Raw genomic sequence first — 23,738 nt, forward strand, 5'->3', positions numbered from 1 at the left:
GCCATTTTGGTCTGTGTTGTCTGTGGATTTTCATCCCAAGCCAATGAAATGAATTTGGCTTTTTAATAGCAAAAGCTAAGTGTGTCAAGCAAAATCCATCAGCAAGTATTTTCAGTTCGTCTTGCAAGAAGTGGATCAGATAATCAGGGTATTGGCTTATTTTCGGGATTATTTCATTCCTTTTGCGGCCATTCAAACAGAGCGGAGTCACCACTTCACATAACACCAAACTCCTTGACTATTTTCAGATTCAGAGGAAGGATTTATTGTGTTTTTCCCATGGAACCCATGCTCCTGGTTGTGTGCTGATCGAACTATTTGCACTGCTTGTAGCTTCATAGGCTGATGAGTCTGGTTTAAATTTTCATGGTCCCTTACCTCTGTGTTCTGAGGTAATTTTGTTCAAAAAATGTGCATGCTTGGTTTCATAATGCGTTTGTTTTACGTTTACCACTTTTGACTGATTTGCTACCGTCCTCGGTTTGCAGAATTAAAAACACAGTGGTTTCTCTGCTTCCAACGGGGAATCACGGAATGCTATTTATATGTCCACCGCACTATCTTAAAACTCGCGGTTTTCAGAATCAACTTGATATTTTTTTATCAGCGGCCAACTTTGAGCACGAGCCATTTTCACTTTCAGTCTGCAAAAACAAAAAATGGCAGTTATCGATATTTGCACCTGTGCTCGCAATGGTTAGGAATGCCTGTTGCGCCTGCCCCGGGGGCCCGAAGATTGTGAATCGGTAGATAAATCTGGCTACCCCTTGAGTTAGCGATGGCGAGGGGTAGTGACGTAGTGGCGGGCCGTATGCTATAAGCCGAACGCTGTTACAACTCTGTGATTGGACATAGATTGAGCAGCCAAACCAGACACCTCAACGCTATATCAATTGCTCACACCCATTGAAAATTAATTTGGGGTTATTAATTTAGCAAATGTTTGTTTTTTTTTTCCGTCGGTCCAGATTTAACCGCGTCTGGGTCCTGAAGCAGCATTGAGTACCCCGGTTATAAAACCATCACTATATTCCTACTGAGAAAAAAAACAAAAAAAATCACCAGCTACCTATTCAAATGTTTCATGTCATATTCACAGTCCTACAAAACGAGAACAAACACTCAGCAGGAACATTTTAAAACACCGGGAAATGATTGCATTATACATAAAAACAGGTGGCAGAACGCAAACCCAGGCGATAGATGAATAATCAATTCAATATACTAACAGCAATCTTTCTAGCAAACTGTGCATCTCTCGTTAGATTTGACTCTTTTATATAAAACTGTAAGAATAAAGAGGTATTACATTACATTATATTGCAACATGAAGAACCGTAAATTCACCTCCTCGTTCACGTTTCAAGTACTTTAAATCTTTACCGCAGGCACGTGTGAAGAACCACAGACTTTATCTTGTGTGTTCGCGTCGTTCACTAAAGAGAATGGCTCCATACCCTGTCGAAACGCCAGCTTCTCACCCTCAAATGAGCGATTATTCAGTATGCAAATAAAAATAATGATAGCAGAGAAGTCTATTTTTTTATTTCTTTTCTTCCTCAGTTACAGATCTGACGCCTAAAAGTGTATAAATCCAGTGTTGGGTTAATAAACAACCACACAAAGCTGAACCGTGTCGCTTTTAACAGCTTATTAGTCAATACTAATAACTACTTATTTTAAAAACTTAAAGAGAGAGAGAGAGAAACTAATTTTGCATACATAATATTATATAATACATCATAATAATATTATATAGAATAGTATTCATATTTATAAATTTATCTAAATATTTTGTGTTTTATACAGTGGGATCCAAAATCTGATACTTTTCATTTTTCCATAAAAAAAAATTAAATTAAAAAAAAAAAAGTTAAAAATTAAATCTTCTCCAAAACAATTTGAGAGCAATGACCATCTGTTTATTTATTCAGTGTCAATAAATTAACTTAATTTCATTAGAAATTAAAAAATCTAAATATTTCTTATTAATTTTAATGTTTTAATGTTCATTTGACATTTTCCAAAAAAATAAAACAAATTTATTTTCATATTAATTTATTTATTTACAAATTTATTTCCATGAGTTTTGGGCCCCACTGTGTAAAAAAAAAGAATATATTATATTTATATATATATATATATATATATATCTATATATATATATATATATATATATATATATATATATGATGTAAACATAAAAAAGACTGGCCTGTGTCAGGATAATTAAAGCTTTTAATTAAGTGCCGTTAATGTGTCAAAGTGCCTAACAGAGCTAATGTGATGTAACTGTATTATTATATGTGCAGCGACGTTCAGTCATCATCTGATACGCTGAAAAAGAGAAGCGACTGCCTATTTTCAGCTCAGATGTAATAGAGAGACACACTGCTTTATAAAAGGAGAACGACTAAGTTTTTTCCATCTATAGTGCTTTTGGAAAACGGAACCATCGAGTGCTGTATTTTTTCCTCTTTGAGTGATATTTATACATTTCTGAAGACATGACAGCTTGTGTAGATTAGGCAGACGTCTCAAGGGTCGTGAGAATCGTCTTTTTTATCCTTCTTTCTGTCGGCTTCTCCCTCGCCGGAGTCGCTGCCGTCGTGTCGTCTCTTGCGGTTTCGGACTCCGGCCTTTGAGACCGTCAGTGAGCCCATGCCGAGGACGTTATGGATCTGACGGAAGGCTAGGAGTCGTAGCGTGTGCTGAAAAACAAGGACACGTCGCTTTCAGAAGAGCATGGATCACGCAAATGGAAATGTTGGCTAGTCGAGCCTCGTTTAGTACCTGAGCACTAGCGGTCACGTCCTCCCGAGCTTGTTTCAACATGTTTCCCAGAGCGTCAGTTTGACCTTTCTCACACGGGTCAAGAAGACCTGGACCATCTGAGGGGTGGACACACGGTTCAATCATATAAATGTAAGTGCACACGGGCTACAAAACGTTTTGCCAAAGATGCTTTTGTGATGTATTTTAATAGTTAGAAGGCAACTACTGCATCTTGTTATTAACTAAATCTAAAACTATTAAAAATCGTATTTGTTAAGTGATATAAAATTATTATTTTGTTATTAATTTATTTTGTTTTTTATTTGTTATGTGATTTTTATGAATAGTATTTGTTTTACATATAAAACGTAAGTGAAAATTGAGTTTAAAAACTAAAAATTGTATAAAAACAAAATAAGTCAACTAACTGAAATAAAATAAGTTTAAGAACTAAAAGTAAAAGTGAAACAATAATAAATTAAACCTAAATAAAATATTTAGAAAAACAAAAAATAATGAAGTGACAAAAATATATCTTTTTATTTTAATTTTATAAAATTATTTTTTTTTTGTTAGTTGAAAAGTAAATATTTCAATTTTTTTTTATTCCTTTAACTAAAACTATTAAAAAATAAAGATAAAAATAGATGAAGTGACAGATTGTTATTGTTAACTAAAACAAAAGCTGAAACATATCAAATCTGCTTCGTCTTATCCCATTCGAAAATGTTGCCCTGTTATTCTAAAATTAACTAAAACTATTAAAAAATAAATTGAAGCTTAGAACAATGAAAAAAAAAAAAAAAAAAAAGTGTCATAAATGTTGTAGGTATTCAACTGTTAGAAATATTTTTTAGCTTTCATGTGGGTTAGTTGCCCAAGGCAACTATAAATTTCAATTTTCACTTGGATTCATTCTTTTTTACTTGTACTCTTTAGAGTACTATAAATGATCTGAAGAATAGGCCTCATTTATTTGAGAATAGGCATTTTTTGAGTCTTTTTTTTGTATTTTTTTTAAAAATAAATTGGAAATATAACAGAAAATTGGTATTGTTGATCATATTTAAAAACAGGATTTTGTTTTAAGTCTGATAAAAAATATGGCACATAAAGTTTCCGGTCAAAAATGATTAAAAATTGCATCCTACCCACCCCAGATTTTTGTTATTGTTAACTAAAACAGGTTCCATTGCAATGAAGCTGTCCAAATTATCACTATGACGAATCTAAAGTATGGGAGAGACTGAAAATAACAGAAAAAAAATGTTTCCATTATGCACATAAATGTCGAAATCGAGCCCTTGACCCTGTATCGATAATTTATCTACACATGTTTAAACACACAAAAGTATACACAATTCTTTTCCACAGAGAGAAATTAGTACCCTAACATCTAATATACCTTTATCACTGAAAACTGAAATAAAACACACACACACACACAAACTTTGACAGCTTCCAGGACAAAATATTATGACATTTTTGTTTTGGAAATGTGTTTAGAACCAAAATGAACAAAGCACATCAAACAAAGGCATAATAAATGCCTCACATCACCGTGCCTTGTCATTATTTAGCACAATGGCAAAGCAAAATGATGTTAGAAATCAGATTTTTGTTCAGGAAACTAGTGAGGAGGAGGGAAATGCAAAGCATCTTGCAGTTAAGACTGAAGAGGAAGGCACAACTGAATCGGCTACGGAGCTTAAACAATTTACGGATGAGGAGCTGTCTTCCAGTGATAAGCTGAAGAAAGCAAGGTGGTGAGGCTATATATGCCTGTGCTATCGCATGATGTATATTTTAAATAGTAGTTCGTGTGAGAACCTCACAGTTCCAAACACAAAATGTCATAAATTTTGTCTGGAAGCTGTGATGAAACAAGAACTGAAAGAAGGGATTCTTAAGTTTGTGTGTGCTGTGTGGTGTGTGTGTGTGTGGTGTGTGTGTGTGTGGTAATGTCTGGATAAAGTAAGATGCTAGGGTAAAATTTTCTACTGTGGAAAAAATGTGTGTAATATCAAAAAAAAACATGTGTGTGTCATGGGTAGCGTGTGTATAAAGCGATAATGCACAGGTCCAAGGGCTCGATGTTTGCAAGACATATGCTCACATGTGTACATGAAAAATAAAAACATGGCTCCGAAATCTAAATTGTTCTGTTATTTCAGTCTCTCCCATTCACTTTGAATGGTCGGCATTGTGACCATTTTTGACCATGCCTAATCAGATAAATGAGGCCCACGATTAATCAGATGCAAAACAGAAATATAAAAGTCCTAAGTGAAAGGGAACAAGTTGACAAAAGATGAACCAAGATTGGGTGAAAATATGGTATAATGAGTGATTTATAAGCTATAAGGCCGGTCATTTTTGACCGGGGAAAACACCACAAGGGTGAAAATATTTTTTACAAAACAAGTTTCAAAACAAAATTCCTGTGAAACATTAGAGACTATGTACAGTCGCCATTTTTTTCATATTATATTTCCATACTCAATTATTGTTTTTTACTCAAAAAATGAGTGTCAGATAAATGAGGCTTCCGATTAATCAGATGTTTTGAAAGGAACAAGTGACCAAAGATTGAACAAGATTGGGTGAAAATATGGTATAATGAGTGATTTATAGTGAAAATATGGTATAATGAGTGATTTATACACCACAAGTGCACTGTAACAAGGTAACAAAAACCCCACAAAAAAGTATTGAAAATTTCCAAAAAAAAATTTGGATGTAGTTATACCCTTTGGACAACAAAAGTCACTAAGTTTCAGTCCCAAAGCGATATTAAGTAGTATTTTCGGAAAAAACAGAAAATCTCAAATTGACCCGAACACCACATGAGGGGTTAAACTAAAACAACAATTTAGATTAAAGATAAACGTACGTTAATTAGAAAAAGTGGGCATACAAATAATATATAAAATGTACGTAATAATTAGAAATGTACAATAAAAACTTGGCAAACAATATTTATTAAGTAAACAAAACAAACTATTTAAAACTTAAATAAAAAATCAATTAATAAGCTAAATCGTGGCCACTACATAGTGATTAATCTTTTAGAAAAACTAAAAAGTACTAAAATTATAAAACTTAAATGACAATATATAGATATTATATATTTATGCAAAGAAAAAGAAACGTTAAACAAAATATATATAAAATATATATATAACAGTATATAATATTAGTGCTGTCAAAAGATAATCGCGATATGCATCCAAAATATAGTGTTTGCTTCCACCGTTTTTTTTTTAATTAAATTTTTTGGTTATTTTTTTTTTTTGTTTTTTTTTTAATTGGAAAAAAATTGATTTTATTTTTTTTTTATATTTATAGTATAATATACATCTATATATATAATATAAATATCTACATACACACACATTATTATAAACCCAAAACTTGTATTTTTGGATGCGATTTATCGTGGATTAAATCTTTTGACAGCTACAATCAATATATACATATATATATATATTATATATCTATATATATATAGAATATAATATATATTATATCTACACACACACATATATATATATATTATATATATATTATATAGACTTATATATATATATATATATATATAACACATATATATATATTAATAATAATAATATATATATATATATATATATATAATTATATATATATATATATATATATAAAAATTAAACTAAGACTGGTCAGACCTGGCAGGAGAATCCCGGTGGCGATGCATTCGAGGACCCTCCGTAGAGCTTCTGCAGGACTGAGTGGACCTGATGCACTGCTAATGGCTTTTTCCACAAGCAGCTCCATGGCCTTTTTGGCGAAAGAAAACACAACCGGTTAGTTAATACGAATGTGACCGGCTAAAGCAAAAGACACTGTTAGCAAACAAAGCTAACTGACCCAGTCAGGCATCTTGCCCCAGGTAGGTATGCGCTGACACAGATCCCGCAGAACCCGAATAATGATGACGCACGACTGAAGACCGTTCGCCCGAGCCTGTGGACGAAACTCATTAATACGCAACAATCACAGCTGCAAAAACACCAGCAATTCAGTTAACAACACAAATGTAAATGCTAAATGATAATGCTACTAAAATTATTCAACGGTTGAGTCTAAGATCAAAACGATACTCTACGTAAGTTCGGAAACACTCAGACTTCGTATCGCAAATGCACAGTTCCATTGTTAACGTTTAACTACAAATTATTTAGATATTTAGTTAGTTAACTATGGAGCTTATAATATGACAAAACTATTTGAATTTGTATTGTATAATTTTGAATTATTGTGCATTGACGAGTGGCATTTATCGAAACGGAATATTATGTGGCATTTAACATAGTTCTTAATTTGATTTTTTTTTTTTTTTTACTTGAATATTGAACATTTGAAATTTAAAACCTGAATTTTTTTATAGCAGAGTTTTAAAGATGCGTTTTCAAACAGCAAATTTTTTGTTCTGAAATTCAATATTCTAAAATTCAATACGCAGAAATTCAGATCGTACAGAAAGTACTTACTGCGTATTTTTAAATACATTTCAAAAGTTTAATATTCAGGTTAATATGCCACATAATATTCAGTTGTACATAAATGCCGCTTGTCAATAATTCAAGTTTATACAATACAAATTCAAACAGTTTTGTAAGTTTTCCAATAGCTATTTTTTCTTTGTCAATTTTGTGCTTAAATAATACTTTATAAATGTATCTATATTTAGCTACCTTTGCTAGTAGATTGAAAAGCAGCAACTAATTTTTCAGAAATAATTTTTTATTCATGTCTAACTCAAATATGTTAAAATTAGTGCTTGGCAACGATTAATATAATAAATACATAATAAATATACACAGTACACACATATACTATGTAAACAAAACTTTTATTTTGGATGCGATTAATCGCGATTAATCGTTGCCCAGCACTAGTTATAATTTACTGTAATATAATGACGCAAGACTGAAGACTGTTAGCATAAGCCTATGGATAAAACTCATCAATACGTGACAATAATTGCGAACAACAGTTAATATAAACCGTAAATGCTAACTGAAAATGCCAATATGTTACTAAAATTAAACAACCGAGTCTAAGACCAAAAGCATACTCGAACACACAGAAATACGCGAAGACACAGTTCCATTGTACATGCTTAACTACAACTTATTATTCAAGTAATTAGCTAGCTAACATGCTAACATCAACTTAGCTGACTTGCTCAGCGATATTCCTTTCCAAAGGTTGGTACTGAAAGAGAAAACTGACTGTAGAAGAAAAGTCTATGCTAACGATCACTATAGTGCCCCTTGTGGCAATACTGAAAATAAGACGCGCTAGTATTGCGTTACTAATTGTGTTCTGACACATTTAGAAACTTGGCTATGAATGAAGTCAACCTTGCGTTGACAGAAGCGACACTTACATAGAATACGATTCGGATTTAAGCGAAAGTGAATAGCATGTCGGTAGCTAAATTACGCTTTCTAAATAACGATAACGAAGTCAATTTAGTGTTTAAATAACGTTTCTTCAAAAAATTCACTGTATTCGAGCTACTTTTCACTAGTAACTTTATAGAATAGCTACTACTTTTCAGAAAGATTTTTTTTAACGTTACGCCTAATGTTACAATTTAACAATGAAACTATGTTAAATTATAAGTTGCTTGTAGCATAGCAAAATATAATTACAAAGGAGCGTCTCCGACACTTTTCACAAGGTTACAGATAACGTGCCTACTGGCCAAAAATATTAACCACAATTCAAACCTATCCTAAATTAGCTATTGTAAACTTTCGAAGCCGTTTTTAATTTTATTTTTACCTGAAACCATTTAGCATGTCGCAGAGCCGCTAAATTCTCAAGGCACTTGGTCCTGCTGAGAACATCCGGAGGGTCTTTCTCTGAGGCTGCAAGGGCACATGTAGGAAACGTTGTCAATTGTATTTAATCATTTAGCAATCATAAGAAAAAGTAAGTAGATCTTGTTGATATAAAATTACTGTTGATTAAATGACACAGAGTTTTTTTTTAGGGGGTTTGTGGCAATAGGCTGTGTTAATGTGATCATTACAACACACGTCAAAACAAAGTGACATCACTGAAATGCCACAAGACGAGGGGTTTTCCGCACGTCCAGGTTCCTAAAAAAACTGTTGCAATGTTATGCAAAAATGGAAAATATTATTGCTTCGGTCTGTTAATGCATGATTAACAAACCCAAACAAGACAAGTGTGGAGAACCACTTTGGGTTTTTGGTTGTTTGAAAGAAATAGAATTGAGAATATCGTTAACAAAATTAAAAAACAATGACCTCAGGTTACAAGTCGGAATTTCAGAAGCTTTCAGAAGTTCAGAAACTTCAGGATGAGAGGACGAAACTGTTTTAGGCCACATTGTGATAAAATCAATTTTCTCCAACGTTAAATAATAATAAAACTGTAGTTTAGGTTTTGTCTTATTTACAGACACAAAACACCAAAATGTTGCTGCTATCATGCAAACTATTGTGAAACTATTCGTACATTGTCAGACCCAGAATATTAAAGTGACTGCATAGTTTTATTATGTACAGGAGTGACAAACGTATTTTACAACTAAATTTCTATATTAAGAAAGAGCTTGTTTTTACCAAGTAATTGTTTTTTTTAACCAAGAATTTATTTTTAAACAATTCAGGTACTTAAAAGCAAATTGACATAATATTTGCATAGCATACACAAAAATGAACCAAAACAACTAGTTGCGAATGCAGAAACGTAATTATGACAATGTAATTTATAACTACAAGCGGCAGTTTAATAAGCATAAACAACACTTACTATAATATAGCGAGAAATGCTTTTTTTAACTGTTAAAAAATAATAAAAGTTAAATAAATTAATATAAAAAATGAAAAATAACATTTTATAAAATTTAAATTAATATTTAAAATTAATAATTACAATAAAATTAATTGACAAATATTTTTAATAATATTTATTTAATAATAAATTGTTACTAACAATATTAGCCACCGTTAATCGTTAGAAACTGTTTCTGAACATGAAAATGTCAAGAATCACAATTTTGCGTGATGTAGGATCGACTGTTTTCTGTACACGTGCAAAAATAAATGCGATTGTCACTCCCAAGACTTTAAATCAGTCACCACCACATTTATATGTACATGAACAACTTGGCCTAAAAATAAGTCTGTGGTCAAAGCTAAACATCTCTCTCATCCTGAAGTGCTCATGTATCTTACAACACAACTTGTACAATATTTGCGCCACAGTGGTAAAGAAAGGTCAGAGATCCTGTTTGTGATTCCTTAAAACGCTTTCAAAAAGCAATGCTAAACCGAACAAGGGCAAATAATGGACTGAACCAAAAGAAAGGAAAAAAAAAACACAAAGAAAATGAAAGAGGGGGGAAGAAATGAACAGGAAGGCCAATTCACTGATGGAAAATTCAATTCTGTATGGAAATATCCGTATTTTTTGTGAACCAAGGGAACACATAGTGCTGCTGAGGGAAAGCACGGGTTCTCTAACCTTTCTCCATGTTGGGGACGGGGTCTTCGCGCATCACTGGCGAGGTAAGAGAGATGGTGACCTGCATTTTTGGTTCCTTGCTTGAAAAAATGACGATGTTGGCTTCCTCAGGGTGTACCTGCACCTCATACTGATCTTCAGAAAAGGTCTGCCGGTTAAAAGGACACTTTGCATTACTACAGAGGAGACGGCGGGGGTCAATACAGGGGCCTTAATTTGTCCCTTATAATCCCAGTGGTAATTGCCACACTCAAATGGCTGGATAATGCAAGGGTTAATGGTATATAATGCATATGTGAATGAAGTTCACGCCCCAGTCTCTCTCTGTAGGTGTCGTAACCAGGCAGTGGAACTAAAGATCAGTTAAAGATACATGGGCCACAACAGCAGCAGAAGGAGCAAAGTCAAAAGCTCATTTATCTGCAGTTATTTTGAATTATATATATATGGGTGGATCACACAATAAACAACCAGAAACACGTCTGGGTCATATTTCATCCCAAAAATCAAAGGGGGGGAAACATATATATATTTTGCATGAAGTAAACAATGCATATTTTTAAGATTTGACAATTTTCATGACATTTAGCACATTTTCCTCACTCAGGTAGTCATTACCGCAATGCACAACCGTGTCAATCTCATTACTTGCAATGTGAAATCTGTTTGTTACTGATTGCATCAAGTAAAGTATATTTTGTAAGATCTGACATTATTTTCATGACACTTAGCACATTTTCCCCATGCATTGAGTCATTACCGCAATACACAACAATCTCAATTTAATGAGGTTTTGTGCTGCATTAATGAGATTTTAGGAAATATGTTTAACTGTCAGGAAAATAATTTTGGAAAAACTTATTTAATATAATAATTTAATTGAAAACTATTTTTTGTTAAACTGTGATTATTTTTTTATATATATATAATTTTATGCATGTTACAGTAATGAGTTTTTTTTTTTAAACCCTCATAAAAACAAATGTTTTTTTTTTTTTTTTTCAGCATTACAGTAATGACATTAGCAGATGATAAATTGTCAAAGATAAAAAAGAAAAAAAATTGCTTTATGCAAAATATAATACATTTTAATTTTAAGTATAAATAAGTTTGAATAAATTGGAATATATTGAAATATTATAAATGTAAAAAAAAATTATTAAAAAAAAAAAATTGATTCAGGTGTGAAATATGACTTGGACATTTCTTAGTGAGATACACGCACCAGACAGCCAAGCTTAAACGTAAAACCACACACCCAGCTACATGTTGCTATATAAAATCTTGCCATGACATCTGGGACCATGTGATTTCTCATCAACAACAGCCAGAACAAGTGCAAAGACAGGTCAGAAGTTAATAAAGTTTTAGCACCTTCGACAAAAACATTTATTTTCCATGCATAGCAACTTACAAAAAAACACAAGCTTACCGCTAGTTGTTTGGGCAGTTGCTCCGCAATGGTTCTCAATAGAGAGGCGGTGGGTTTCTTGGCCGCTAACAGGATGAGCTGGACGTTGCGGTCGCCGCGCAGGAGCAGACCTTTAGCCAGGATTCCCACACGCATGACTCCTTTGAGAACACGAGCCTGAGACTCCGACCTGTCCAAGAGGAAGCATGTGAGTCTACACTTCCCTCTACTGTTCCAGAGCATGAACAGAAAGCCAGCTAGTAGGAGTCCTTACTGTTTGTCCGCCTCGTCGTCGTCCGCGGGACACGCCTCCTTCTCCAGCAGCGAGTCAGACACCAGTTTGAGCGCACGCTCAGAATGCGACACGATTCGCTGGACGGCCTGTAGCTCCTCCTCCACGGGGTAGATGGCCGAGTGTTTGGCCATGATGTGGCGGTCGTCGGGCGAATCGGGCCGTCGCAGGGGCTACAGACAAATGGGAGGATTGTCAGTTTTGTATGGTCAGTTTTTGTCTGAAATGTCATCGTGTGTATTTACCGAAAGAGGCGGCAGGGGCATGCTGGGATGGCCCATGAGAGGGGGCGGGGCCATTCGGTGCCTCATCTCCACCCAGTATAGCTGCTCCTCCTCCATTCTCCTCCAGTACATGTCCTCCTCGTACCTCCTGCGGGACGACACATGGAAATATGATTATTACAAGTTACAATTAATGCCATTGTAACCCACACACTCCTCATTCAGTGTAACAAAATGATGAGAATTATTATATACAATATTAGAAAAATATGTACTCAATTTTTCAAGAGTGCCAAACTATAACCATCATATGAAAAATGCTTGTGTTTGTGTGTGTAAATATATGAAAAAAAAAAATTGTGTATATACACACACATATACACATGTTTTATATTCCCTGAATATAAAAAATTATGATTTATTCAGTGACTATATATATATATATATATTTTTTTTTTTTTTTTTCAGATTTTTCTTTAATATAAAAAAAATTAATTATTCAGTGACTTAAACCATGTTTTTGTACACAATTATAAAAAAAGTATTTGCTAAAAAATAAAATAAAAATAATTTTATTTTATTACATTAAAAATGAATCTATATTATATATAATATTTGCAAAAAATGAACACTTAAATTATTACGCTGATAAATTTAAATTATATGAAAAATGTTGTATACGTTTAGACTTTGTAATGATGTGAAAATTACTATATTTATAATTATTACATATTTGTAAAAATACAATAAAAATTATTATAGATTGCTAAATTTCAATTTAATAAGAAAATGTGATTTTGTGCATATACACACACACACACACACATATATATATATATATATATATATATATATATAGATGAATATATTCAAAGTGACTTAAATAATTTTTGATGCACATTCATTAAAAGTTGTGAAAATCTCAAATATTCACAGAGTTCGGTGTTAAAGTAAATTGAAAGCTGATAACGACCTCATTTCTATGTGCCAGCGCTGTTCATCCTCATGTTGTCTCTTCATCCCAGATTTCTGCTTCTGCTTTCGCAGTTTGACTTCCAGAAGTTTCCGCGCTCGATTACTGGGCTTGATCTCCACAGGAAGGTCTGGATTCACTTTTTTCTGAAAATTAGATAAAAAAAACTTGTCAATAACTGCAGCCCAGCAGGATTTACAGTCTTTACTAGCGGTTTTATAATGTTAGCTTGACTGTCTTGTGTTTGAAGCATTTCAATAAAGTGAAGCTGTTTTGCACTGATTATAGACTCACAATTCATTTGTTATGAATAACCTGATCTTTCATGAAGTTCACAATAAAATAAGATAATTAAATATTTTTTTGTCAAACAGTTAAATCACTTTATAAGCCAAAAAAATCTCTTAAAGTTTTTCTTTGAGTTCATCAAATTAAAATAAATAAACGAATAAAAGCTAAATAAAATGAGAAAACCCAAGTAATATTAAGCAATTTCATTGGTCAAGTAATTTTTTAAGTATTTAAACTTATCAAAATAATTATTTGTTTAATTTAATAATTATATTAATATACAAAAATATACAAGTATAAAATTAATTATTTAATGATATAGTTAAAATATAAAATAATTCTTAAGTTTTTTTCTTTGAGTCCAATTTCTAAATAAAATGAGAAAATAATCTAAAACAAATAAAGAAAATTAAAAAATATATTTATTCCACAATAGGCATACTTTAGTTTATTATATAATAAAATACACATGCATATATTTAAATACAAAAATGCTATACGATATAAAAAATTATATCATGAAAGAAATTAGTTTTATTTAGTGTTTAAATTTTTTTTTTCTTTTTGAGACTATTAAGTTTTAAATAAAATAAAAAACGAATTATATTTTGAATTTTTCAATGTGTTAATTTACTTTTATATATTTTCTTTTATTATTTGATAAATTTAATCATTATTAATATATAGAAATATACTTACATATATTTAAAAAATTAAATAAATATTGTCATTATTAATATTTATAAGTGTGATTTCTTATATTTTAATGATGTATGTTTATATGTAAATTATTTGCATGTCTTTAGCGTTGGGATCGTTGAAGCTGCATTCACACAGTTTACAGTGAAAGCGAATCACCTTTCCGTCGTCATTTCGAACCTGTACAGGGAAAAAACATTTCACATAATTCAGAGACTTTAATCATTTCACATAATTCAGAGACTTTAATCCCTCAACAGAATCACAAATACCCAATTATCCCTGAATGTCACACATTTACTAGAAGAAATCCTGATTTGCTAATAAATATGATTTGTGAATCAATTTGACTGATTCATTGGGTAAAAAAAAAGACAGATTCACTGTTTTTGTTCAAGTTTTACTCAATGCATTATGCAAATAATGAAATAATTTGACTGAACGGTCTCACTTCTTCGACATAATCGTGTCCCACAGGCTGAATGTCTCCTTGAGCTCCAGAACCGTCACCATCCTCGTCTTCACTCAAAGCGTCCGTCTTCACTACAGACGGCTTCGCCTCCTCCATCTTTACCGGAGCGGATGTGGATGTTCTGCTGCCTGGAGAGAAATGGATATTAGTATTTTTGAATTTTTATTTTTTTTTTTTTATGTGGGTTTTCTGTTTGTAATGTTGCTACCAATGTTTTTATGTTGTTTATGTTGTGTTTGTTTTTTGTTTTATTTCTATTAGCTCATAAACTGTTGAGCAACATTATCTGGAATGAATATCACATCTATAGCAAAAAGACTGAGCAAGACTTCTGTGTTGATGCATTATGTGGGTTTTGTGAGTGATACACTAAAGAGGAAATATCATCTATTTTTTTTGCGATCAGTGTGACCACTGATTGCGTAAGTGCTGGTGAAATTAAGATAAGAAGGTGAAATGAAATGCAGAAGAAAACTAATCTTTGCTGTACACTGGAAACCTCAGGGATTTATGACTATTTTTTCTGACCAAAACTAAGCTTAAACACATTGTGCTTCATTTATGAGACGTGTGGAAACAGGCCTTATAAACATTCTTACATAAACTGTCATTGTAAATCATTCATAAAACTTTGTTAACATCTGTTAAAATTAGTTAATGCAACGATGAGTGAAACATTTATTAATCTTTGTTAAATGTTAGTTATTAAAAATACAACTTAATAAAAGAATGCATAGAATGTTTTCACATGCATTAATGATAAAACAAACAACTTAATACATTTATTACAAAATGTTAGTTTATGCCAAATAATGTATTTAACAAAAGTGACCTTACTGTGAAGTTTTACCAACATTTCTTAAATAAATTTGCACAAAATTTGAAAAATTCTTATGTAAATCAGTCGTAAAACAATTTTTGTTTAAATTGTTGCAATTGCATGATTGCACAAACTTATATTCGCAAAAAAAGTAACAAGGATAGTTTTACGCATTATTTACACAGAAAGTTGAACAAGTTTAGTACGATTTCATCAGTTATCTGTAAAACTTATGTATCGAAAATGTGACAGAATTTCTGTGTAATTCATTCTTACATAAAAAAATCTTAAATAATTACTAAAATCATCGTTATGTAATCTGTCCCAACTGCACGTGAATTTATAAAACATTCACATAAGCTCCGATGTAAATGTCGCAAATGCGAACAAATTTTTATAATTTAATCATTCAGTAGTTTTATACTACATACTTGTGCAATTGTGACAATCCCATTATTGTCAGTTCTTGTAATTGCGAACCATTTCTGCGCAGGTCATTCGTAAAGTTAATTGTTTTGAAAACAGATAGTAGTCCGAATGATTTACACAGAAATTAATTCTGCTCACGCTTTACAAAAAACGCTGTTTATAACAAACGTTTATAGAAAACGAATTTATAATAAATTCACAATCTCCAGTGTAAATGTCGCAAGTGTGAACAAATTCCTTTTAATTATTCAGAAAACTTGTTCTATACTACAAACTTGTGCAATTGCGAAATCTATGTAAAAAAAATTCAAAAAAAGCATTCTTGCGTAAATTTTCCTGAATGCTACATTTTTTTGCACTACTCATTCGTAAAATTTATTGTTTTGATAATAGATAGTAGTTCGAATGATTTACACAGAAATTAATTCTGCTCACGCTTTACGAAAAATGATGTCACAACAGCAAACAAATTTATAAATTCACACAATCTCCAGTGTAAATATTGCAAGTGCGAACAAAATCATTTTAATTATTCAGAAAAATTGTTTTATACTACAAACTTGTGCAATTGCGAAAGCTATGTAAAAAAATTTAAAAAAAAGCACTCTTGCGTAAATTCTCCTGAATGCACAATTTTTTTGCACTACTCATTTGTAAAATTAATTGTTTTGAAAACAAAATAGTAGTCCGAATGATTTACACAGAAATTAATTCTGCTCACGCTTTACGGAAAACGATGTCACAACAGCAAACGAATTTATAATAAATTCGCACAATCTCCAGTGTAAATATTGCAAGTGCGAACAAAATCATTTTAATCATTCAGAAAACTTGTTTTATACTACAAACTTGTGCAATTGCGAAATCTATGTAAAAAAAAAAAATCATTTTAATCTCTGCTTAAATTCTCATGAATGCGAAAAATTTATGCACTACTCATTCGTAAAATTGAATGTTTTGAAAAAACAGATAGTAGTCCGAATGATTTACACCAACATTCGAAAATTCGTTCCGTTCAATGTTTCACTACGGAAAAAAAAGGTCCTAAATCGTTATGTAAAGTGTCGCAACTGCAAATAAAATTTTTTTAATAAATTCACATAAAACTCCAATGTAAATGTCACAAATGTGAACAAATTTAGTTTAATAATTTGGAAAACTTATTTATATATTGTACTTGTGCAATTGCAAAATAGATATAATTCGCAGAAATATAACTTTTTAAATTTTGAAAGTTTGATATTATTTGATTTTAATATATTGTTTTTGTGATATTTTTTCATAATTTTATTTTATAAGGAAAAGTACCAATATTTTCAATGATTGTGGATGGCAACTTTAGCAGTGGCGGGTTTTTTCGCAAGAGACGCCGTGAGTTTGGAAGGAGCTGTCGCAAGCGTCTTCTGCGCCACCGATGTAGGGGTGGGAGTGGTTTTCGCCGCTGTCTTGCTAGTAGTCATCGTCACAGCAACAGGGGCAGAGCTCACGAAAACGGGCTCCGTTGAAGGGATGGGTTTGCCAAGTTTAGTGTGCAACTTCACCACCTGAGGGAAAGTTTAACAGCAGTTGCATTTTAATGAAAAGATTCAAATGTGACAAAAAAGCTGCTACACCAAAACATGTTGAAAAGCCCAAGAGCACTGAAATGGCCAAATTAACCATTATGACATTTAACAAACCTTCTGGTGCTTGGATCCCCGGATGTGTGCCGCGTAAGCATCGGCGCCGGTGCATGAGACGTCGCACAATTCACAGCGCAGCTGCGTCTGGACCCCACGAGGTCCATTGGTCACCTGATTGCCGCTCTTCTGAGCCGCCTCTTTCTTCTTGTGCTTCTGTCCTTCCAGATGTTCTCGATACGTCTGCAGGAGAGAAATACGTTTGCTACTGCTTTCCACTAAATGTGGGAAACTTTAAGGTGGCTTTTCATAACACATAGTTGAGAAGTGGAAAGAAAACATCTAAAATACTTGTTATTTTATTATATTGCACTTTAACTATTTGCATTTTTAGATTTCAATTACAACACATATCTTTAAAGTCCGTCTTCTAAAAATGAGTTTCTCAACTTTGGTACAACTTACATACTCCAACTTTTAGAGTTATATTCTCATCTATAATCTGAATATTTTTACTGAGGGGTTTGTTCATATATTGTTTGCCTGTGTTTTTTTTTTTTTTTTTCTAAAAACATGGTGAAATTGACCTTATTTCTTGCTGATGACAGTATTTTCTGATTATTTTATATATTATATATTTAAAATTATATAAATTTTACAGTTTTATTCCCAACTATATTCTTAAGAGTTTCACTGAGGGGTTTGTTCATTTATCATTCGCCTGATTTTTGTTAAACATAACAGTTTGGCAAACTTGTAATACAGAAATGTTAGCAATTCTTAAACATGAACTGACAAAAAAAAACTAGGGTCGTGTGGATCACTATGAAGCTGCCTAAATATGGATTTTGGACCGTCGAAAATGATCGAAATAGAGTAAAAACTGACCTATTTGATATCACCATACTTCCCAAGTGGATTAACTGCATAAAAATTGAAAAATAAATTGTATTCCAAGTTTTCTAAAATGTTATGTTTAAATATTTCAGGAATAAAATGCGAATGATATAAGAACGAAACCCTCAGCCGTGTTGGGGAAAGTTACCTTTAAAAGTAATGCATTACAATATTGCATTACTCCATAAAAAAGTAACTAATTACATTACTTGGTTACTTTTATGTGAAGTAATGCATTACGCTACTTTTGCGTTACTTTCTGTCACCTTGGATGGGTTTGCTTATTTGTTTTTTATTAACAAATAAACATTAAGTTATATTTTTTACATAAATTTTACGCAAGTCAAATGAGGAAGTGCCTCTTTCTCTGCACCTCAATCCTAATTTCTCTTAACACGGGATAGGAGAGGCGTAGCTCAGATGTTTCACTGTACATTTAAAAGTAATGCTTTACTTTACTAGTTACGTGAAAAAAAGTAATCTGATTATGTAACTTGCGTTACTTCTAACACGTTACCCCAACACTGCCCCTCAGTAAAAATCTTCAGAATACAGATAGGAATAAAACTGTTACGTTTAGTGTAAGACAGGCACAGGAAAAAGAAATTGGCCTTTAAAGATATGAATTGAAATTTAAGAAAATAGATCAAATAGATTGGTAACAATAAACTGACACACATATGTGACCCTGGAGCACAAAAGCAGTCTTAAGTCTCTGGGGTATATTTGTAGCAATAGCCAAAAATACATTGTATGGGTCAAAATTATAGATTTTCTTTTATGCCAAAAATCATTAGGATATTAAGTAAAGATCATGTTCCATGAAGATATTTTGTAAATTTCCTACTGTAAATATATCAAAACTTAATTTTTGATTAGTAATATGCATTGCTAAGAATTCATTTGGACAACTTTAAAGATGATTTTCTCAATATTTAGATTTTTTTGCACCCTCAGATTCCAGATTTTTACATAGTTGTATTTCAACCAAATATTGTCCGATTCTAATAAACCATACATCAATGGATATTTTATTTATCCAGCTTTCAGGTGATGTATAAATCTCAATTTTGAAAAATTGACACTTAAGACTGGTTTTGTGGTCCAGGGTCACATATATTCTGGACCATTGGAAAAAAGGTGTACGGTGAGCACCATTAACTTGCATTAAAATGAGAAAAATCCTGGAAAGTTTTTCTATGAAACCTTAAGTTCTCTTCGGCTGAAGAAAGAAAGACCTATACTTGGATGACCTGAAGGTGAGTAAATAATCAGGAAAATTTCATTTTAGGGGGAAACTGAATGTGGAGTTCATGCAAACGCTCACCTGCGGACCGGCACAGCTTATCTTGCAGATATCGCAATAGTGCAGCTGTGGCTGTTTGGGCAGCCCTTTGGGTTTTTGGATTTTGTTTTGGTGGAAAATGGGTTTCTTGTATGCACTGATGTTGGGGGTGGTGACTGTGCCACTCCCGGTGTTGCTCCAGGAGGAGCTGGTGAGCTGTTTTGGGAGTTGTTGCGTCTGCTGCGGTGGCGGCGGCTGCTGGAGGGGCGGCTGAGGTTGAGGTTGCACCTGCATCTGTGGAGGCGCCATCTGCGCCGGCTGGAAGTATGACGGCGTAGATGTGTAACCGCTAGACTCATAGCTGGAATAGCTGAGACCGACTGAAGCAACAAAGAAAGAAACACAGTTAGAAGATACGCTGGTGAATATTTGTGGCGTATACACTTCCGTTCAAAAGAAGTTTGGGATCAGTAAGAATTGTATTGTTTTTTTTAAATAAGTCTATTTTGCTCATCAAGGCTGCATTTATTTGATTTGATATAAAGTAGAGAAGAAGTAATCTTTAATATTGATATTTGTTATTATAAAATAATGGTTTCTATCAAGGCTGCATTTATTTGATCAAAAATACTCTGTGATGCAAAGCTGAATTTCCATCATCATTACTCCAGTATAAAGTGTCACATTATCCTTCAGAAATCATGATAATACGCTGATTTATTATTAGAATTATCAATGTTGGCAACAGTTGTGCTGCTTAATATTTTTTTGGAAAACTGTGATACTTTTTTTTCAGGATTCTTTGATAAATAAAAAGTTAAAAAGACCAGGATTTATTTTATTTATTAATTTTTGAATTTTTTATATCTTTTATTAATTTAACACATCCTTGCTTTTTTGGAAAACTGTGATACATTTCCCCCAAACTTTTGAACGGTAGTGTATATTGTTAGAAAAGATTTCTATTTTAAATAAATGCTCTTCTTTTTAACTTTTATTCATCAAAGAATCCTGGAAAAAAGTATCAATGGTTCCAAAAAAAATATTAAGCAGCACAAACATTTTCAACACTGATAATAAATCAGTATATCAGAATGATTTCTGAAGATCATGTGACTCTGAAGAGTGGAGGAATGATGCTGAAAATACAACTTTGCATCACAGGAAATAAATATATTATTTTAAATTATAAATACTTTGCATCACAGGAATAAATTAGATTTTAATGTATATTAAAATAGAAAAATGTTATTTTACATCATAATAATATTTCACAATATTATATTTTTTCCTGTATTTTTGATCAAATAGATGTTAGTATTAGATTTGGTTCTGATCCCAAACTTCTGAATGGGCCGCGGTCGTACCGGAGTAGGACGTAGCAGCTGTGGAGCTGAAGGAAGTACTGGGGGTGTAAGTGGATATGGGGGCTGGGGTCTGCTGTACGCTGGTAGATGTTGGGTAGATGGTGTAGCTCGAGGACACAGAGCTCGCAGCGGGAGGGGGCTTCAGAGCTGCGACCTGTCTTTGAACAGGCGGCTGACTGTACGCTGCGCTCGTTGTGTTGTAGCCAGTTTTCAACCCTGAAAAGGCAAAGATGTTCTCGTTTAAACCTAAAAATTGGAAGCTTTATCTGAGCAGTACAGCTAGATATTTTTCTTCTTTTTAGTATACTGACGATATATGATTGCTGTGGAATAGGTTCGATTGGCTGGTTGTAACAGTCATCGAGTCAAATGCATTCAAAATGTTTAATGCAAGACGTAAAGGTTGATACAGTTTCTCACCAAAATAACACAAATATTTTATTATTTTTATTTATATGCACCAATGTAACAAAACATAATGAACAATAACCTATATATACACAACACTTATTTATATACTACTATAGTATTCATTTTGATTTCAGTTTTAGTAATTTTATGTACTAATGTATTTGTAATTCTTATAATATCTGTTTGTTTTTTTTTGTTTTTTTTTAATTCATCTTTTCCTCTTTACATTTCAATTTTATATCTTATATTTATTTTTAATTTTAGCTTCATTTCAATTAATGACTATTTTTAATAGCTTTAGTTAACAAAACTACACTGATACACTGTGTATAACGTTTTAATTTAAACAAAAATGCAACACAATAAACCTTTGATGTAGAATTTTAATGTAAAACTGATTTTCGAAAATGAATCAAACTTGCCAAATTAATTTGATCAAAAAAATCATCGGCATGCAAAAGCATTAAATTCTTTGCAATGATCACAACATTGGTTAAATTTATAATTACAATAATTAAATGCAATGTTTATATTTATATAATTCTATAATATAATAATTTTATTTCACTGATATTCTTACAAAAATAAAAATGCATGACATACAACATTAAAATATTAAACTATATCATATTTCTAAATGATATTTCTTTTATGGTTACAAATACTGACATTTATTTACAAAATTACTAACAAAAATTGTAAACCACACTCACATGAGTGCCAAAGCTCAATATATCTGCTGGAAAAATTGAAAACATGTTCACAAAACATGCAAAAACTTAAAGGCATAGTTCACCCAAAAATGGTGAGGACGAGTAAATCATGACCGTTTTTATTTTCATGTGCACTCTCTCTCTCTAAAAACATCTTCGATGTCACTTGTGGTGTTCCACAAGGTTTGGTGCTAGGCCCCAATCTGTTTGTGTATTGTTTATGTCAGACTGAAAGAGGAATCAGATTCACCTGTCTGGAAGTAGGCCTCAGTTGCAGTTTGCTGCGCAGGTGCGATGCTCGTTTGAAAGTACTGCTTGTTCTCGTAGCTGCTGACCGGCGGCGGCCGTCCGTAGCTATAATTCTCCTGTATGACCAAATTGATTTGGGAATAAATAAACGAGCCCACTTGAGAGGGATCGTTGATATGAATGATGCAAAGAGAAGACTGACCGGTTCAGTCAGCACCTGGTAGGTCTGATGGGCGGTCGCCAGCTGCGGTGATGTTTCGGGCTGACGGTAGCCGTAGTTGGGGGCAGGATGGGGCTGGTAGGTGGGGTAGGGGGCGGTGACCGCTGGACTTACCAGTGGGCCGGTGGGGTACGAGGCCGTCACCGCATGAGCCACTCCAGGGGCCGCCTGGACGTTATAGCTCCCAGTGGTTGGGTGGGAATAAACAGGAGGCGGCTGGGCGCTGGATGGGAATTTCAGGATTCAGAATGAATGTGGTTTATATGCACCATTACAAGGCTCCAAAATACCACTGTAAGAGTACACACTTTAAAGAACACCAAAATATAGTACTTTTTGTAAGCTTATGCACACTCTTTACAGTGCAATGTAATTATATGCTAAAAGCATAGTACTTAATGTTTATTAACATGGTACTGTGAGTGCATAAGAACGGTATTTATACTTGCACACGCATATTTCACTTTTCACGATATCAAAACAGCATGCAAGCATCGATAAACACATAACAACAGCAGCCTATGAGATATTAGCGCACTGGTCGTTAGCATCTCGTTTAAATATCCGTCGTGGCTTTGTGACTGTTGTAAATAAGAAGTGTGTTCGTGAGAGTTTGTGTGTGTGTGTGTGTTTGTTTTGTACCTGTACTGCGGGCCGGCGGCGGCAGCTGCGTGCGTGAATCCATAATAATTACTGGCCGCCATCGTAGAAGCTTCGGTAGCGGCGGCGCTCACGTGTTCGACACGTGTCCGTGACGTCAGCGGTCACCTGCCCCCCGCGGAGCCTAAAGATAAAACCGTTATGATGTAAAGATGAATTTATATGATACAGTTATGTCTGTATACCTATAAACAGGAGCGGTTTTAGGGTGAGTAGATTTTCTTAAATAATAATAATAATAATAATAATAATAAATAAATAAAAAGTTGAGATAGACGTCTTTTTTTATTAAACTTTTTATAAAAAGACCAATATACACATAATATTTACTTAAAAATACACGTACAAAATGGATAAATAAATCACCATACAAAATGGAAAAAAAC

The 23,738-nt window shown here is 32.9% G+C and overlaps 1 protein-coding gene across 1 annotated transcript; it reads right to left on the bottom strand.

The window, feature by feature from the left end:
• Nucleotides 1-2,289: 2,289 nt before the first annotated feature.
• LOC109073450 (zinc finger RNA-binding protein-like) lies at nt 2,290-23,491 on the bottom strand. Its single transcript, XM_042711665.1, has 19 exons — nt 23,335-23,491; nt 22,675-22,915; nt 22,474-22,588; nt 21,100-21,315; nt 19,775-20,112; nt 17,611-17,793; nt 17,257-17,475; nt 14,662-14,811; nt 14,295-14,390; nt 13,221-13,390; nt 12,269-12,395; nt 12,006-12,196; nt 11,753-11,921; nt 10,321-10,468; nt 8,608-8,693; nt 6,682-6,777; nt 6,480-6,591; nt 2,794-2,891; nt 2,290-2,711 (listed from the first exon to the last, which is right to left on the bottom strand). The coding sequence occupies exons 1-19, from the start codon at nt 23,394-23,396 to the stop codon at nt 2,538-2,540; spliced, it is 2,991 nt and encodes a 996-aa protein (XP_042567599.1). The 5' UTR covers nt 23,397-23,491; the 3' UTR covers nt 2,290-2,537.
• Between the last annotated feature and the right edge of the window lie 247 nt (nt 23,492-23,738).

Source organism: Cyprinus carpio, chromosome A22 (assembly GCF_018340385.1).
Source record: "Cyprinus carpio isolate SPL01 chromosome A22, ASM1834038v1, whole genome shotgun sequence".
NCBI lineage: Eukaryota > Metazoa > Chordata > Actinopteri > Cypriniformes > Cyprinidae > Cyprinus > Cyprinus carpio.

Coding starts and splice junctions, on each gene's coding strand:
- LOC109073450 (XM_042711665.1), bottom strand. CDS start 23,396: ATGGCGGCCAGTAATTATTATGGATTCACGCACGCAGCTGCCGCCGCC. Junction 20,113..21,099: donor AGCTGCTACGTCCTACTCCG/GTACGACCGCGG, acceptor TTGTTGCTTCAG/TCGGTCTCAGCTATTCCAGC. Junction 10,469..11,752: donor AACTGCCCAAACAACTAGCG/GTAAGCTTGTGT, acceptor TTTAACCGGCAG/ACCTTTTCTGAAGATCAGTA.